This window comes from Myiozetetes cayanensis, unplaced genomic scaffold, assembly GCF_022539395.1.
Source record: "Myiozetetes cayanensis isolate MyiCay16 unplaced genomic scaffold, myiCay2020 scf19, whole genome shotgun sequence".
NCBI classification, from domain to species: Eukaryota; Metazoa; Chordata; class Aves; order Passeriformes; family Tyrannidae; genus Myiozetetes; species Myiozetetes cayanensis.
In genome coordinates, this window is record NW_026087400.1 from 13,975,415 (window position 1) to 13,994,386 (window position 18,972).

The 18,972-nt window shown below is 42.9% G+C and overlaps 1 protein-coding gene across 5 annotated transcripts in view; it reads left to right on the top strand.

Moving 5' to 3' along the window:
* The window catches only part of RALGAPB (Ral GTPase activating protein non-catalytic subunit beta), a 62,523-nt gene that overhangs the window by 26,277 nt on the left and 17,274 nt on the right, over positions 1-18,972 (top strand). For 2 of the 5 annotated variants that reach the window (XM_050313721.1, XM_050313723.1), the window contains 11 exons: positions 1,153-1,354; positions 2,740-2,907; positions 3,674-3,788; positions 4,039-4,186; positions 6,917-6,981; positions 7,165-7,297; positions 9,282-9,415; positions 11,743-11,925; positions 13,550-13,701; positions 15,348-15,535; positions 17,582-17,688. In XM_050313721.1, the coding sequence (XP_050169678.1) occupies positions 1,153-1,354; positions 2,740-2,907; positions 3,674-3,788; positions 4,039-4,186; positions 6,917-6,981; positions 7,165-7,297; positions 9,282-9,415; positions 11,743-11,925; positions 13,550-13,701; positions 15,348-15,535; positions 17,582-17,688 (1,595 nt within the window). The remainder of the gene's footprint in view (positions 1-1,152; positions 1,355-2,739; positions 2,908-3,673; positions 3,789-4,038; positions 4,187-6,916; positions 6,982-7,164; positions 7,298-9,281; positions 9,416-11,742; positions 11,926-13,549; positions 13,702-15,347; positions 15,536-17,581; positions 17,689-18,972) is intronic. The other 3 variants (XM_050313722.1, XM_050313725.1, XM_050313724.1) reach the window with 2 other exon arrangements.

The following is an 18,972-nucleotide window of genomic DNA, read 5'->3' on the forward strand; positions in this document are numbered from 1 at the left end:
TATTCCAACTGCCAAAGTGTTACCGTGCCTTTGTTTGCAAGGCTGACTGTGAACCTGCTGTTCCCCAGTGTCCCAGAGTTGAGGCAGAGGAAGTTCTCTCATGCCGATGGAAATACATCAGTGTGATTCTGTCAGGAGCATACACTGTCTGCTCTTTGCTTTTGCAGTTATACAAATTTTGGAAATCAGTAGAGTCTTAGCTAAAGATAAGAATGCCCTCTTTCTGGCATTAGTAATCCTAGAGTGAAGTTGTCCAAGGAAAAGACAAAAAAAAATTTAAAAAAAAACCCCTCACATCGAGTGCAATGTATGTTTTGTTTTGGCTGCCATGCTGGAAGAAAGGGTGGAGCCTGCAGAGCGAGTGCTCTCGTATCCACCTGACACTGTGTGAAAGGGGGACCAGAAATCTCTCTAGAAAGATGTGGTTTGGGGTGGGTTGGCAGAACTGGCCTGCGGGAGCGAGCCCAGAGCTGGCACAGCCGTGTCCCCGTTAGGTCACGGGGCAGGAGTGGGCCAGCCCCCGGTACCTGCTGTCTGGGGGCTCTCTTAACCTCATACTGACCTGGCAGTGGCAGTGGTCATGTGAGGAGAGGGACACCGAATTAGGAGAGTGGGTTCCACAATCTTCCCTTTCTCCTATGGGACCTTAGAATTTTTTTTTTTTTTAGTAATATGTTCGTACAACAGAACCAGATCAAAGCAGGTTGGTGTTCAGAGAAGCATGAGATGATTTGGCCAGCTGGAAATTAAGCACTTCCTTGGAGGTCCTAGTAATGGCACCACCTAAATTTGGGGGATTTTTTTTTTAAGGCATGAAGGCAAAGGGGCACTTCATTTTTGTGGGGACGAGAACTAGGTGAGGGAGATCCTTGTCCTCCAGAGAGGGTAGGAATATTGGATATAATGTTACTCTTCCCAGCAGAAAGGAAGGGGCAGTCTCTAGCATATGAAGGTCAGTTGTTGTCATCCTTACAGAAGAAAAAAGTTAGTCACACCCAAAAATGCTTCCTGAACAGAGGCGCTGGCTCAAACACAGTGAACTAACAGCTTCATGTTAACTACTAAATTGGACGTGATCTTTGTGTCCCGGATCCCATGAGCCTGTTCTGTGCCTTGGCACGCACAGTGAAACGCTGTTTTTTCTCTCCCCAGCTATAGCCACCCAAGCTAGCGTGGAGTTCCGCCGGAAAGGATCCCAAATGTCCACAGACACTATGGCTTCCAACCCCATGTTTGATGCCAGTGAATTCCCAGACAACTATGAAGCGGGAAGGGCAGAGGCGTGCGGGACACTGTGTAGGATATTTTGTAGCAAGAAGACTGGGGAGGAAATATTACCAGCTTACCTATCCCGGTACTAACCTACCTTCCAGTTGCTTTATTGGTGTGACCTCGTGGTGCAGATTGATTCCCAGTGAACAGCAGCGTTCTGCTGCTGCCCAAATCCCATGGTGCCAGTTCAGAAACGCCAGGTTGGCCTTCAGAGGCTGCAGGTGCTACCCCTGGCTGACCCCAGTGCTGGTCTCCTCTTGCATTCTCATGATGCTGTTTTTCATTGGGTTTTCTTCAAGTTCCAGTTGAAGGGGGAGTCTCTTAAAGTGTGCCTCCAGCTGGAAGGAACATTTTCTTTGGCACTTTCTTACCCCTTGTATTTTTATTTTTGTTTAATTGGTCACTGAATATTGTTCAGATGGAAAAAGTGTGCAGACGTGAGACTTTGTACACTTTATTAGACCACAGAGGATCTTGTGTTGTCAAATACCACAACATTGGGTTTGATTTTTTTGTGGTTGCTTATTTTTCACCCTTTGAATATTGAAATGCAGGAATTATTCAAAACAGTTGTGTTTGAACTTCCTGCGTGTTCTGTTTTGTTTCTGATAAAATAAGGTAGTCTTACCTATTATAGTATACCTTCTTTCCAAATTTTTGTCAAGTAAAATAGCAAAGGCTAAGGCAGAGAATCAATTTTAAATCATGATTCTCTCAAACTGTTCAGGTATATTTTTTCCAGATGGCATCAAAACTTCCCAAAAAACAACAACTTTATTTCTTGAATGTTGTTGTATTTTGTGTATAGACAGTTCATGTTTCTCTTGCTTGGTCAGTGGGATTCCTCTGGATCTGAAAGCCTTCTAAAAATGCTGAGGGGGTATAAGTGTTGTTTAGCCAGAAGTGGTAAAAGAAGCTGCCTTGGAATGGTGGGCAGCGGGTTCCTGCTCATGCTTTTTCAATTGAACTGGTTATTTTGGTTATGTTTGGTCTCATTTTCCAAATTACTGTCCTGACATCCTGTCCCTTGTCCTGTCCACCACCTCCCCTGGGACTTCTCAGTGTTTTTCTCGTGTTGGGGCAACAAAATTGTTGAAATCCAGGTTCCACTCCCACCCTTACATGGGAAGGGCGAAGTTGGGGAGCAGGTGATCCAAGCACTGTCAGTAATGAGCACAGCTCCCAGCCTGGGTGTTGCAACAAGTCAGAGATTTCAGTAAAACTGTGCTGCCCTGGCTCTTCACATGAAATACCTGTGATTTGGGAGGGTCTTTTTAAGCTGGTCAGGTGTGTTTGCCTGTGCTAAAGTAATGTGGGGGGATGCTCATGTCAACATTTCCTAGCTCTGGTTCTGAAACTTACTCTATTTTATGTAGACGAGATCAAATAGTGGCTGCACGTTCTTGTTCATGTGGCATTCTGATGGTTTTTATATGCAAATAATTTAATTTTATCTTTCTTTGTCAGATTTTACATGCTTTTAATTCAGGGTTTGCAGATAGCAGATTTCGTTTGCCACCCCGTTCTTGCCAGTGTTATCCTAAACTCCCCTCCTCTGTTCTGCTGTGACCTGAAAGGAATCGATGTCGTGGTTCCCTACTTCATTTCGGCTCTTGAAACTATTTTACCTGACAGGTAAATTGCTGTTTCCATATAAACATCATCAGAGGCTGGGAGGTGTTTGTCTTCTGTCACTCCTGAGTGGTTTCACAAAAGGAACAACGTGGGGCTCACAGTGTGCGTGTGGTTGATGGTGATAATAGCAGCCCTCTGTAAGCTCAAATTTCCAATTTTATTTGAGGCAATTTTCTTTAAAGCAATAATAATGCTTTGTTTAAATGTAACATGCAAGTTGGTAGCTGCATATTCATGGATGGAAAGCAGTACCTTTAAGAATAGGGAAAAGGAGTGATTTAGCTCAAATATATTGAAAGCCTACTGATTTTAAACTTTCTCAAGATATTCATTAGTGGCTGTTGCGCTACAGTGAATTCATTAAGTGAGTAATTGTACACAACATTAAATGGAAAAATTGATAATTTAAACTGATGAAATTGGAGTAGGTTCTTAAACCAGATGATATAACCTGACTTGTCAGAGCTTTATAGATTTCTGGACGTTTCACTTAGTAAAGCACTTAGTAGTACTCTCTGCATGCCTTTTTCAGATCATGTGTTATGTCTTGGCACTGCATTTTATTTTGAAGTTATGCATAAAATATTATTTATCTTCTGGGCTTAAATCTGAGCCTTTTGGATAGGTCTTAGAAAGAAACAGCTACATTGCATGCTGCAAATTACTTAAGACCGTTGGGTGGCTGTACATTTAGTTTTAACTTAATTAAATTTGGCTTCAGGTTCCTGTGAAAAGTTGATTAACTGTGTGATGCTTTGATTTGCAGAGAACTCTCAAAGTTTAAAATCTATGTAAACCCCACAGAGCTAAGAAGAGCTTCCATTAACATCTTGCTGTCTCTGTTGCCTCTTCCTCATCATTTTGGAACAATAAAGTCCGAGGTAATAACATTATCCCTTTACTTTGCATTTCTGTTTTTCTTTCCCTGTTGGTTTGGAGTGGGATTTGGGTGGCCTGTGGGTTGTTCTGGGTGTTCTCTTTAGCACTGAAACACTTACAGTGACCGTGGGAACAGTAAGACCATCTTACAGGTTGTCAGTAGCAATGGGTGCTGTGGGTGTTGACTTTAGAAACAATGCCCTGCTGATGTGATCTTTAATTGATACTGAAATAAGTGTATTTCTCCTGCAGGTTGTCCTGGAAGGGAAATTCAGCAATGATGACAGCTCAACATATGATAAACCAGTAACATTCCTGTCCTTGAAGCTGAGGCTTGTGAATATACTTATAGGAGCTTTGCAAACAGAAACAGATCCCAACAACACTCAAATGATACTAGGTTATTTCAACTTTTTTATTTATTAACTGTGGTGTAGAACTGTCTGTCTTAATCTGTCCTGGGATAACGTGGGTTATTAGTGATGTATTGCTTTGAAAGAAGAAGGTTTAAATTGCTGGCAGGTTGTCATATGTGAAATTTCCCTCATACTATGAAAACACCTTAAAAAGCCTCATGTTTTTGTTAATCTCTTTCTTTTTACAGATGTGGAGTAGTACTTGAAAAGTAGAGGGGAAAGTAAAACACATTCTAGCAGAAAAAGTCAGTCATAACTAGAATGGAAATAGGAAAAATCATCATTTTAACTTTGGGAAGGATTCTCAACTAATGGATTATAAGGAAAACCTTAGTTTTTGGCATGGTTAAGCCTAGAAACAAATTGAAGTACCAGAGACTGATAGTCCAGCACTGGCAAAATACAGATGACATTTGTTTAGCAGTGTGTAAATCCTCAGACAAAAGCCAAAGTTTTGGAATAGAGTCTGGAGATGCACAGTGCACAGTTTGGCAACAAACTGTTCTTTGAGGTAACAAGAGGATTAACGTTATGCTGAATACTCAGAAAGGAAGTAGAAGTTAAAAACTTGGATAGTGCATAATCTATCAACTTAAATTTTCAGACAGGTAAAAAGCTACTGTTACTCTCCCCTCTCCCCCAGTTTTCTCTCTTTCGACATGATGTCCTTACCACTTTCCTGTTGTCTGTTAAAAAAGGCAGCAGTTTGTCCTGGTCTGGGAGGCAGAGACTGGAGCTGGTTAACAGAGGGCAAGGAGAATATGTGAGCAGTTAAGGGAAAGAAACAAATGCAGTCTGCAAAGACTTGTGGAAGGTTACCTTACAGTAGTTGAAACAGTTTCTTTTCTAGCAGGAGACTAGAGTGGAGTAATTTGGAGGAATGATTTGCAGCCAGTGCTGGTGAAGGGGTGAGGATATTCCTGGTTTGCGAGTGAGACCCTCAGAGCATCGGTGCACAGAGGGTTGCCCCACCTCCAGCACCACGTCTGGCACCACAGGATGGTGCTGTTAAACCCAGCTGTGCAGTCCTGTGCCCCTCACAGTGAGCTGCTTTGCAGCTTGATGGGTAGATGCTCTGCCTTGAATGGGATTTTTACTGTTGTTGTTCCCATGCTAGTCTATACCAGTTCATCTCCCCTGTATTCCTCCTCTGAAACTCCTCTTTCCATATGTGAAGTTATTTCCTGCTGGCTTTAGTTGGAGGGGATTCATGAACCTCCATTTTAGCCAGAAATTCTCACATGTCCACCAGCTTCTCAAAAAAAACCACTGTTTCCAGCTGCCACTAAATGTTTGACAGCAAATGGTGGATTTCATAGAATCACAGAGTGGTTTGGGCTAGAAAGGACCTTAAAGACCATCTCATTCCACCCCCTACTGTGGGCAGGGACACCTTCCACTAGCCCAGGTTGCTCCAAACCCTGTCCAACCTGGCCTTGGACACTTCCAGGGATGGGGCAGCCACAGCTTCTCTGGGCAACCTGTGCCAGGGCCTCCCCACCCTCATAGGGAACAATTCCTTCCCAATATCCCATCTCACCCTGCCCTCTGGCAGTGGGAAGCCATTCCCCTTGTCCTGGCATTTCCCTTCACAGAACAAGTGGTGTCTTCCTAAATGTTCATTGCTGGGTGAGACAGGGAAGAGAGGCAGAAAACTAAAACTGATGCCACCAGATGTGCCAGTGTCAACCTGTTTCAGGTCCATGTCCTTACTCCTTCTTTCCTCATCATCTGGAGGTGATGCTGCCAGACAGGTACAGGCTATTCACCCTATTTTATTTAAAACAGATCAGCAGTTTTGATTTAAGTGTATTACACTAAAATCTTTTCCAAAGTTGAAAACTGCCTCCTTGCTCGTTTAGATGCAGTGGGGTTGGTGACCCCTGCACTGAAGAGCTTCAGCTTTTTGAATACAGTATTTTGGTCTCTGTTGGAAAACAGGATGGAAAGTGAGAGGCTGGGGAAGACTTCCAGGTAGAGGGAATTTCAGTGTGTGCCATCTCAGATTATGAACTGGCCTTCTGATACATGTCCTTAAATGTCACCTGAGTTTTTAAATGAGCACAATCTGATGGGAGACAAGGAACCATTCCAGCCCTTCTGTGAAGCCAGAATCCTTCCAAACTGAGAAATTTGATAGACCTGTCACAGAATAGTTGGTGTCCATGGCACCTTTGAAGATATCCAGTCCAACCCTCCCACCAAGGCAGGGTCTTCTAGAACAGGTCACACAGGAACACATCCAAGTGGGTTTTGAATGTCCCTAGAGAGGGAGACTCCATGTTCTCCCTGAGCACCTGTTCCAGTGCTCTGTCACTCTCCATGGAAAGAAGTTCTTCCTCATGTTGAGGTGGAACTTCTTGTTTTTTACTTTGAGGCTGTTACTCCTTGTCCTGTCACTGAACAGAGTCTGGCACCTTCTTCTTGACATATTTATATTTATATCTTGAGATATTTATATGTATTGATGAGATCCCCTCTCAGTCTTTCCTAGACTGTGTTCAAAGCATTTTTAAAATAGCTGAAAGCACTCTCTGTCTCAGCTTCCATCTGCTTCAAATGGCTAAGCCTGAAGCAAATCCTGTGTTTTAATAAGAGATTTTATAAAACAAGGTGGCAATCTTGTATATTAGACCTTCTGTGCTTCTTTGTAAATTTTAGCAGTGAATATTCTGCTGCAGTCTGTAGTTACCTTTTGATATCTGGTTCTGCAGGTGCGATGTTAAATATTGTTCAGGATTCAGCACTGTTAGAAGCCATTGGCTGTCAGATGGAAACGGTGAGTGGTTTTTTGTTTATTAAGTTACCTCTTCAGAAAGCATTGCATTCCTCACTTGACCTGTTACTGAAAGCAGCTCAGGTAGCATCTTGAGGTTTAATCATCTTTTGTATCTGATAGCATCCTCTGTCATAAGGAACTCTAATCAGAAAAATCTCATGCCAGCTGCCTTTCACTTTGCAGAACGGTGGGGAAAACAACCTGTTCAAAAACCACAGCCGCACCAACAGCGGCATCAGCACGGCGAGCGGAGGCAGCACAGAGCCCACCACGCCCGACAGCGAGCGACCAGCACAAGCCCTGCTGAGGGATTATGGTAAGGACAGCTCTTTGGAAAGGCCTGGCCCTGTGTGCCAGGATGATGCTTCCCGGGTTTTCCTGTTCTAGTTCTGGCTAATCCATTAATGTGACCGGGTGTGAACCCAGGTGGACAGTCCATCTGTGTGTTGCTGATCTGTGCTCTCATGTGCCCTTCCGGTGGTTGTTTTAATCCTGCTAAAGGACTCTTAACATTTCCAAAATAAGAATGTAAAAGCTTATGAGAAAGGTGTTTGCAAGCTGCTTTATTTTAACTTATGTTTTCAAGACACTTAGTTTTTGTGAACAGTAATGGGAGAATTGTACACCAAGTGTAAATTAATCTCTTCGTTCATTTTGGTGTCACTCCCAATGCTCACCTGACCTCTGCAGCACCTTTTCTTAAACCACATTTAAAGAACATTTGAGGGACTCTGGTTTTTATAGAGCAAGTAAGCTGAATGCTTGTGATGTCTTATTTGTTATAACAAGACAATTTAGTAATTAACTTCAGTTTGCTTTGTCTTGTACTGTATATTTTTGATTCTTTGTTGTAAAATCCATGTTCTTCTAACCCTGTGTGTGGTAAGCTGGCTGAATGTTGAGATCCTGCAAATTCATTTGCACTTTGATCCTCACCAGTTTAACTGATGTTGGCCAAGTAAATGTGAGAACAAGTCATCTTGATATTATATTGTAGCCTAGGGTGACAACTCTGTCCTCACCAACCAAAAATGTTTGGTGGTTTTTTTTTTCAATCTAGTTTTATAAACATCGAGAGGAGGGAGATTAGCAGGAAAGGCTTCACTATATTCTAGGGATTCATATAAACATGTTGGTGCTTTCCCTCCAGGATTTGCTTGTTGGAAATTATCGAATTGCCAGTTTTCAGCACACCATTTGAATTGTTTGTTGAATTTGTGTGGGTTTTCACTGACAAGTGCTCGTAAAAATATTCATTTGTGAGATTAAAAAAATCTTCTAAATATTTGACTTACTGAGTCTTCAAACCATGACATAACTTGAAATATAATCTTGTAGTATATGCCTTTTATTGGATTTTTTAAATTTCCGATGCACAAAAGGTAAGGTTGTAAGGAATTTATGAAAATAATTTGTGTTTCCACTGGATGCTTCAAACAAGAGAAAATTGAAGACAAGATGGTCTATTGTTACTGTTTAGCTGTAGCAGACAGGTGAATCTGCTCCTTGTGTAACACTGGGCATAGCTCTTGAGTGTTTAATATGGTAATTCAAGTTTTGGGAAGGATATGCCTTAGCTGTCATTGTTCTCATGTCACTTTAACTGCTCATTGAGCAATTTTTTGTTTCTGACATTAATTTGCTTACTTTAGTTTTAACAAATACTTGTAGTATTTATGTTCCTAGAATTCTGAAGTGAGAACAACTGATACTTAAAGCATTTTCTGTTTTTAGTTTTGAGCTAAAAGTTCAAGGGAGTGAAAGGTTTCATAAAAAAATTGTCTGTCTCCAGCACTGATTCTTCCATTATCTATATCTCTTGAGCTACTGCAGCTTTTGATTAACACTAGATAAGGAAAGAATGGTTAACTTCCGACTCAGATATCTAAAATTTCATGCGCTCTATTAGTTCATCAATACAATTACCAATGTTTAAGATACATTGCCAATGCCTACATTTTTCTGAGACTACAAGCCGTGACAGCAATTTAAGTACAATAGCAAAACCTGAAGCTGGCTGTTCTGCTGCTGAAACGCAGGAGAGCACTGGGATCATCCAGAATGCCTTAAGGAAAAAATTAAATGGAACTAGCTAGTCTGAATGGGTTTGTATAATGCCTGGAGTGTACAGGAGGGAGTTAGCCTGTGCAAAAGTTACCAAATTTGGAGATTCTGGGTTGGGTATGATTTATTTTATGTCTGTATTGTGGCTGCTTTGCCTTGTGCCTGTGCTTTGCTTATTGTCACTAATGCTTAGTTATTTTCCCTCCCTGTGGTGTGGTTTTGGGGTTATATCCTAGCTCTTCATACAGATACAGCTGCTGGACTGCTGATCCGCAGCATCCACCTGGTAACCCAAAGGCTCAACTCCCAGTGGAGGCAGGACATGAGCATCTCCCTGGCTGCCCTGGAGCTGCTCTCTGGACTGGCAAAGGTGAGAGGTGCAGTTTGGTGTGCTCTGGCCCCTTCTCACAGGGTGGTTGTAGTCCTGTTTGGGTGAAAAGTCATGCCACCAAACAGATTTCCGTCCCTGAGTTTGTCAGCAAATGTTCTGTTTGGACACCAGAAAAAGCAGCACTGCCATTGTAGGTCATTTTCTCCCAGTGTAAATGCACTGTGGACACGTGGCCTGGCGGTGCCTCTTGGCTCAAACTGCTGCTCAGGGTGGCCTGTTCAGACACACTGCTCTGCTGCACAATTCTGGCAGGTTTTGTTGAGCTGGCTGGATGGCTCCTAACTTTTCTCATGGATTCCCACGTATGTCTGGCTTTGGTTTTTGTTTTGCATTTTTATTCTACACAATCTGCCATATTAGGTTGTATAGTTGAGGAAAAACGTGCCACTAAATTGGCAGTGTCAGTGCAGGGCCCTGGGCCATCAGTTTTCAACCTCCCTATGAGGCATTTGGTGTGGCTTTGCTTGGCTGGGGTCTGGTCTGTCTGTTCCCTCTGTAACCCGACCTGGAAACAAGAGGTTTTGGTGATGTTACTTGGCAATTGCAAATATACCAGGGACTTAAACAACTTTATTGCCCTTTTCATGTTGTACCTGCTTTTCCCCTCCTCCTCATCGTGGAAATAGCTTTTAGAGCTTGAAGAAAGATACAATATTTCTAATATGGAGGTGCTACCTTCTTCAGAGCTTTATCTGCACACAGTTACTTAATTCAACACAAATAACACCTAAAGCTACAAGGTGGGGTTGGGAGGAGAATGGCTGAGAAGCAAAATGCCCTTTCCTGCCTGAGGGCTTTTGTCCCCAGGCTGGACTTCATGACCTTTGTTAAGCAAAAGTCTAGTGTACTCACAGCAGCCATGATAACCTGGCATGACAGTTCAGCTCTTCCTGTCCTATTTCCACAGGAACTCTACAGATCTCCTTGAAATATGTGTCTCAGGCAGTTCTTAGAGTGTGAAGTCAGCACTGAGCTGTGTTGGACTGGGTGCTTATTTATTATTGCAGCAGCATGAGCTGAAGAATGTATTTGAAAGTGTTCTGCAATGAGTTAATGTATATTATGGGGTCTTAAAGAGTGTCACACAGACAGCTTGTGTGGTTTAGCCAGGTTTTCTTTTTTTTTCTTTCTCCTTGCAGTGATATGGGAATGTGGAAATATATTATCTTTTCAAATGCCTCCCCTAGTTAATATTAAATATTGTATTTAATAATGCTAAAGTAATTCTTCCCTGGGATGTCTTTCCCCTTCACAACAAAGTGGGTAGAAAGAAATCACCTCTTCCTGCAGAACTGCAGCGAGGAACCTATTCTGTTTGTGCCTTGGAGGTGACAAGTCCCAAAGCCCTTCTCAGGGAGGGGCTGCCCTGGCCCAGGTTATCAGTGGGACTGGGGAAAGTCAAAAATTCTACTTCCTGCAGGGTTCATGAGCCTGCCTTTCATGAGCTCATCTTGAGCACGCTGTTTGCTGTAGATCTTGGGCATCTGAAGGACGCGCTGCCTTCATCCCGGGGCTCTGAATTGTCACCCCGTTTGTGGAGTATCTACCTGGCTCCAGTGCTGTCACCAGCAAGCCCATCCACCTTCCTGCCTGGATAAGGGTGCACCTGAATGAAGAAAGCTTTACAAGGCCTAGTCAGATGCTACAGAGTAGGAAAAATCCGGCTGTTCCTGTGCTGAGTCGCAGTTCTTAAGCCTTACAATGCACATCCTCAGGACTCTGTGCCTGGCTCTTTCCTGGCCCTCTGGTCTGGAGCCTTTCTCCGTGCAGCCCTGAGCTGGGAGAGAAGCAGAGAGGTGTTTGCAGTGAGTTTTGGGGGATAGGTTATGGGGTTTTTGTCAGCCTGCTTCTCTGAGAGTGGCTTTCCTGTCCCTTTTTCTACTGGTGAAAGTTACTCTGCTGAGAGTATGTCTGGGGGAAAGCTATCTGAGCAGAATGAAGCTCTTTGGGAAGGGAGGCTTGGCAGTGAGTGGGTTCCTAGAGACTCAGAATGGGTTGCTGGAGCTGAAGAAGCAGCATTTGCTGAAAGTAAATTTCCAATACTGCAAATTCAGCTTGCATTTGATTTCTTACCAAACCATGTGGGTACCACTCTCGCTCTTGGAAACCAAGCCGTGCAATGGGGTGGCACCTCAGTGCAGCATTTCTTTCCACTTAAATAATTTTACCCACAATTTTGAGCTATAATCATAGAAGAGCTCAACTGCTTATTCCCCTTTCTTAAAACTGCATTTCAAAATGCACTTCTTTCTTCCCTGGGGGATTTCTGTGGAGGAATTCTCACGCTGTCGTCCTTGCTTGGCCAGGTGAAGGTGGTGGTGGACCCCTGTGATCGGAAGCGGGCAATCAGCTCCGTGTGCAGCTACATCGTGTACCAGTGCAGCCGCCCGGCCCCACTGCACTCGCGGGACCTGCACTCCATGATCGTGGCAGCTTTCCAGTGCCTCTGCGTGTGGCTCACGGAGCATCCCGACATGCTGGACGAGAAGGTCAGACTCTGCTGCACGCATTCCGGGCACTGCAGCTGTGATGCTTTCGTGCCTGAGCTGTCGGTTTACTTTAAAATATATATATTTTAAAAATGTACTTGAAAATATATATACTTTAAAAATATACTTGAAAATAGCTATACTTTAAAAATATACTTGAAAATAGCTATACTTTAAAAATATACTTGAAAATAGCTATACTTTAAAAATATACTTGAAAATAGATATACAATATACTTTAAAATATATATACAATATACTTTAAAATAGTGGGGGTTTTTTAGGAATTTCAAAACTGGTTTCTGTGCAAAATACTTCTGAATTTCAACTCCCGCTCTTTATTCTCCGATGATGTTTTTGGTTTCTAAATTACCTTTGTAATTCTAAGAATATCTTGATCTTTCTTCTTGCCCTTTGAAACTGGAAGAAGGGAGAAGAAACCTGGAAGAAAACCAGAAAAAAAAAGAGAAATGTGGAAATGAAGGGGGTACATGTAGCTACCTGCTGCAGGTAGCCATGACTCTTCTCATTTCTCAGCTTTTATGTGACTAAAGCATCTTCTAGACTTAACAGTTATGAACTGGACACCAAGCAGCTCATTCCTGAGTCACCATAGTCAGGCAGGGACCTTTCCCTGCATTTGCATGTATTAGAAAGGCAGCTTTCCAGGTGCCTCCCATTATACTTGCTTTGAATTTTACTTGCTGTATTGACAGCCAAAACTGTAAACTGCTGCAGTTCTTTGTGGCCAGTGTTTGCAGCTCAGTGCTGGTTAACTTTGCTCTGTCAGAAAACTCTTATTTTTCGTCTTCACCTCTTATTCTATATCAGTGATGAAAATAAGGAAGGACAGAGGCCAAGATATAGAACCCTGTCTGGTCTGTGGTGGTACAAACGGAGCACTTGTATTCAATTGTAGCCACTTATTTATTCAGTAGAGTGCTTTCCTTGTTATCCTGTAGCTCAGGCCATGAATCTGAACCTTTGTAGCAATCCAAATATTTCAGCAGATGATTTTTTTTATGTACAGTGCTTGTGAGTCATACCTGCAGTTCTACTGAGTGTTGGCCTCTCCTGTAATAGATTTGTTGAAGCTTTTACAGTGTACTTTTAGAATATTCTTACTCTTCTCTTGATGAATTAGATACTGTGGTATATTTTACTAATGAAAGCTGTTGGCAATTGAAAGATTTGGAAAAGGATTTCTTGCAATTTGCCAGATGAGTTGATTATTAATGTGCTTAGAACTTAAAGTTCTATGGAGAGTCCCAGAAATGCATTTATTCTCTTTAAATATCTTTACATTTTTCAGTTGCATTTGTAATAGTCCTCTTGGCAATTTGGTGCATGTGTAATGCAATGTACTGTGTGTATTTATTCACTCAAAGCACTTTTTACCATTAGGATGCAAACATAAGTAGTTATCTATAGATGGAGAAAATACCAGTCGTGTAGCAAATGTGATCTTACTCTAACAGTGTTGGAATAATCTTCTGCCGTTATTTCTGAGCTCATATTACCAGCTGTGCTTTATTTTACCTAATGATGTATCACTGCTTCCTTGAGGTCTTGGAGACGTTTATCAGAGTGCTTCTGCTTTAAGGTGGTTCCTCTTGTGTTCTAGGATTGTTTGAAGGAGGTACTGGAGATTGTGGAGCTGGGCATTTCAGGGAGTAAATCCAAAAACAGTGAACAGGAGGTGAAGTACAAAGGAGATAAGGAGCCAAACCCCGCATCCATGAGAGTGAAGGATGCTGCTGAAGCTACACTAACGTGGTATGTAATTAATTTGTCAGAGTACCTTTAATGTTCAATGTTGCCTTGACTGAGGGTGTTTAATTAGGAATTCCCAGCTGGTGATCTCGGATGTAGCAAGAGCATTTGAGAGGTTAGGCAGAAGCTCCCTTGCTTTGCCCTTTGGGCAGGATGCTGCCTTAGATCTGTCCCCCCTCCCACTGCAGGTATTAACAGAAGGGAGATCCCTGTGATCCCTGTTTTCCCCTCCTGCCTGCTCTCTTCCTTGTACACCAAAACCCAGACCCTCCCGCAGCCTTTGTGTTCTCTGCTGGGCGAGGCCTCTCTGCAGGCAGCAGTTCCCTCTCTCTCCCACTTGACTGAGTGATCCTGTCTTTCCATTTCCCCTTCTTCTCAACCTGACAATGTGCCCTGTCCCCACCCTGACTGGGAAGCTGATAGACACCGTGTGTGATAGCAGGGAATGGCACATGCAGCAGATGTAGCTGGAGCAGGATGGGATGGCTTCCTGCCCACAGCATTGGGCTTGCTTAATGTATTGGAGAGGTTCTGCTGGAAATGCAGTAACAGATAATGTGTGGGCTGGGGAGGGGAAGCACAGAGAGGAAAATTGGGATTTGCTCCAGAGAAGTTGGAAGGCACTGTGTTATGGGCTGAACAGCATGATGGTAGACAGGACAGATTGAGGATGGGGAGGATAAATATGTTTTGCAAAAGGTGATAGCTGCTTTCTTTTTTGCTTTGCTTTGCAATCCAACTGTTATAAATGTTACTGTTAGTAAAAACAACTGTGTAATTTCAAAGCAAAAACAACTACTCTTTGGAACTTGTAGACAAACCTTTCTTGATGCCTAAAAGCATTTCTTTTCATTTAGGGAGAGGAAACTATTTTCAGAGTAAAGTGGAAAAGTGTGTGGGGAGGATTTTAATAAACTTGGTGCTGGTGTTAAGAGTAAAGTCCTGACTTAGGTCATATGGTCTTCAGTCTGACACTGGACAACTCTCATTAGTGGTTCCTGCCATAGAAATTTTCAGTTTCTGGTACTGTTGGGTAGATCCTGTACAACTTCAGATGATTTAAACTGATGCTTCTAGAAGCCTCCCAAGGCTGTGCCTCCAAGGAGGTGGGCACAGTTGGACCACACCTGGAGTCTTTCTTCCAGGGAAGGTTGCCATCTGTGATAGTCACGCTTGTGTGATCCTGGATGTTTTAGGGTCTTAATCCCTTAAAGAGTTTTATGTTCCTGTAATCTGTACTTGCAGAAAGCAAAGGCAATCATAACTAATGCATTGCCATGTCTGATATGAGAGGGCTAAAGTATGGATGATTAGAGAAATAAGATTGTTCATTCTTCTAAGAATGAACATAAACAGAGCTGTGGAAGGGTAGAGATTCTTATGCTTTAGAGCAAGTCTTAATATATTTATAACCCAGGTTATAAAGAAACTCATTGTGTAGGCAGAGTATCCTTCTTTGTAGGTTTTCATGTATGTTTTTCTGAAGTTACTGATTACTTGAAAACAGTCTGATGGAAGAGGGCGGGTGTGCCTTGGTAGAGTAGCTCCAGATCAAGATACAGATGAAGAACATGAGTGCAGGTTTTTTCTTGGGGGGATAATTCATAGTCTTAATGTGTCGTAACTCTCAACTTGTTTCCCACTTGCAGCATTATGCAGTTACTTGGAGCCTTTCCTTCTCCCAGTGGTCCCGCTTCTCCTTGCAGCTTGGTGAATGAAACCACGTTAATTAAATATTCCCGTCTCCCTACCATAAACAAGCACAGCTTCCGTTACTTTGTTTTGGATAACAGTGTCATCCTGGCCATGTTGGAGCAGCCTCTAGGGAATGAACAGAGTAAGTTCAGACCCCTTGTTTCCTTCTTCCTCTGGTTATAACTCTTTGTATGGAGCTGCAGAACAAAGGTACTTCATCGAGCGTGTCTCTGTTTCAGGGGCTCACCTGTTTGTGGGTGTGCACACTGAGCAGAGGTGCTCTGGAATGAAGTGGTGGGAGTAACTTTAATGCCCCTAATAGTCCAACATGCACAAGCCCACCCAAATGGTTCATACAGTGGTCTGTGTTTCACCCAGTTAGATTGGGTACTTGCTGCTGGCTACTACTGAAATTATGGGATATGGGCAAAAGCAACAGCATTACAGTTTGAAACATCCTTGTTCATAAAACAGTGAAAACGTAAAGAGTATTGGAGATTTGATGGGGATAAGTGCTCAACACATGGTGATGTCTCCTTCATGCTTGCACCACTGCTGTTGCTTGCTTCAGACCTCCTGTTACTGCATATTTCTGTGGGTGCTTTTCAACTCAGGTGGTTTTTAGGTGCTTAGAAGCTGTTAAAACTTCCCCATGTCCATCTTCTTCTGTCAGTGACACCTTCTGTAAAGGAGATTTGTCACAGAGCGTTGGCTTTCACAGCTGAATCTTAACTTGTTTGAGCCTCACAGACTTTGACCATCGAGAATTTATATTACAAAAATCTGGTATTAAATTGAATGATGCTTTGAACTGAATAACTGATCCCTCTGCAAGTCTTCATGTCGTGGCATTACCTAACAGAATAGATAAAAATTCTCTCACATGCCACCTCAGTTTAACCTATGTTGGATCTGCTACCCTTTCCTCATCTATGGGCACGATGGGGCCCAGATACTACCCTTGAAAACAGAGATTGCACAGAACTGCATGAACTGGCTCAGAGAAGTTGTTATTTTGAATTGTGGTCCAGAGTACCGTGACCTCATTGAGAATCATTAAATAGATCTTGCAGGAGGCTCTGATGCTGGGAGCTGCTGCCACCCATCTACCCCCAGTCTGTGCTGGAGCAAGTGTGCTCCTGGCTGGAATGGATTAGAGCATGCTAGAATGGCTAAGCAATTCTCATCCTCACTCTGCCTCTGCTAAGTGCATTACTGAGGAATCCTGTAAAGCTATTAGAATCACAAATTAGATTATCTTTTCTTGCTGTGCATAACTTGCTTATAAATCCCCTTTGAATTACCAGATTAATTGCAGTAATGAATGAGGACGTCAGCTCTTTTCTGAGGCAGATCACTGCAGTGAATGACTGTGGGGAGATGGTTTTGGTGGTCTCTGTGTGTGCTCATGTAGCTATGCTGCACTCTGTACTTCCCATGAAATACTGGAGAAGGAACAAAAATCTGCTAGTTTCCTGATGGTGCCAGTGTGTGGTTTGTGTGCACAACAGATAAATGCAAATACCTTTACAAAGAAAAGCTGCAGAACTATGATGATCCCTCATCTAAGGTGTCTGTTATCAGTGGCCTTTTAGATCTCAAAGGAGGACTGAAATCCCTGCAATGTTAAAACCATCATCGTGCCAGTAGAAAGGCACCTCAGGACTCTGCAGTCTGACCTCCTGCTCTAAACAAGACCAGCACTGAATTTGGACCAGGACAATGCAACCTGGTGTTGTCCAAGTAGGTCTTGCAAACCTGTGAGGACAACTTCTCTATGTCCCTATTTCTTGTGAAAAATTTTCAATGATGTGGAGTCAGAATCTTCCCCAGTCTTTGACCATTGTCCCTTGTCCTTCCCCTGTTCTTATTGCTGCTGTTTGTGAGGGATCTTTGCAGAAGGTCATGGAAGCATCGTGGAATCTGTGTCCATATGGTCATTGTCTCACCTGAACAGGCAGTGACTGGACAATCTTCTATTTCCTGGAGATAATTTGCAGAGAAACTGTGATATTCATGAATTTGGGTGAAAGTTACTTTTAATGTATTGTCTTCAGGATCAGGGAGGAGTTAACCTTGAAAACAAAACCTCTGCCATCATGCCTGCCTTTCTCTCTTGTTAAATGATTACACAGTGAACTGTTTACAACATATGATGTATTGTTCTCTTACCCCATGTGCTTTGCAGATGACTCTTTCCCCTCTGTCACGGTTTTGATCCGTGGGACATCTGGAAGATTTGCATGGGCCCAGCAACTCTGTCTTTTACCAAGAGGAGCTAAAGCAAATCAAAAGGTCTCTATCAAAGCCCGTAAAGAAATCTTTAACTTAGAGATGTTCAGCAGAAATTCCACTAATGTGAGACAGCCCCCCAGAGCTGGTGATTATACATTAAGGCTGAGCTACGGGGCCTTTAGCTGTAGGTAATGTGCCACATCTCTGGTGACTCTTTACCACTCGTGATTAATATTAACTGCAGGCTGTGAAAGTGCTGTTGCCTTCTAGACTTGCTTAGGGGGAGGGGACATTCTCTTTTTTTTTTTTTTTTTTTTTTTGCTGAAAGCATCTTCTGAAGTGGTGGGGTAAGGCACAGTGCATTCAGTGTGTAGGCATGAGTGTTGGTGCTGGTTTTCAGATGTCTGGCAAAGCCCTTGCAGCGCAGGGAGGGAAGTCTGGAGCCACAGAATGTGGTGCTGCCGAGAAAACAGTTCTTTAAACTACAGAGCCTGATGTTGCAAAGATGGCTGTAAACCTGCTGTGAAGAAAATTACTCAGATGAACTCTGGAACAGGTCTGGAGAGGAACAGTGGAGGAGAAATACCCCAGTCTCATTTTACACTGCAGTTTTGCTGCAGTTGTCTAGTGGAGCGTGTACTCCTGTTATGATAATTTCTGTCTGTGAATTTCTCCAAAACTTTAAATTCTTCACGTGACCCTTGGTAAAATAAAGGCAATAATGATGTAGCTGAAATGAGTGTTCATCAGTCTCAGCTGGCATGTTGACATGAAGCAGCAGCCTTCGGGAAGACCCTGTGGGATGTGTTTGGAGCTGTCCTGTCACTGGAGCTGAACCCCATGGCTAAATAGTGTCAGTCCTGGTGTGCTACGTCTGACACCAGAGGACAGGCCATGGCTTCACTGCTGAGCTTTTCCAACGTGAAGGCATTCTGTAACTTTAATGTTAATAGTTTTGCCCTTTTGCAATGTAATTGGTAGTAAATAAAACTTATGAAACAGCACTCAAGGTGCAATGAAAGGTCTTGCTTGCTTGGACCTTATGCACCTGTGAACCTGCACCTGGATCTTTTGTTGCTCTCCTTGGTAACTTGAAATTTGGAATTACATACTGACAGTATAGAACATAATGTAGAGGCAGTGTCAGAACTGCACCATGATCCGTGATGTTCTTTGGACGTTCTGGCAGTGCATCTCCCTCCTGACTCACAGCATTGCTGCTCTCCTTGCCTTATTGTGATCATCAGAGTCAGGAGGGTTGAAATGGAGTGTCTCAAACACTTGCAGCTTTTGCTCAGTACACTTAAAGTGGGCTGAAAATAAGATGCTGCCATGGAAGCTTCC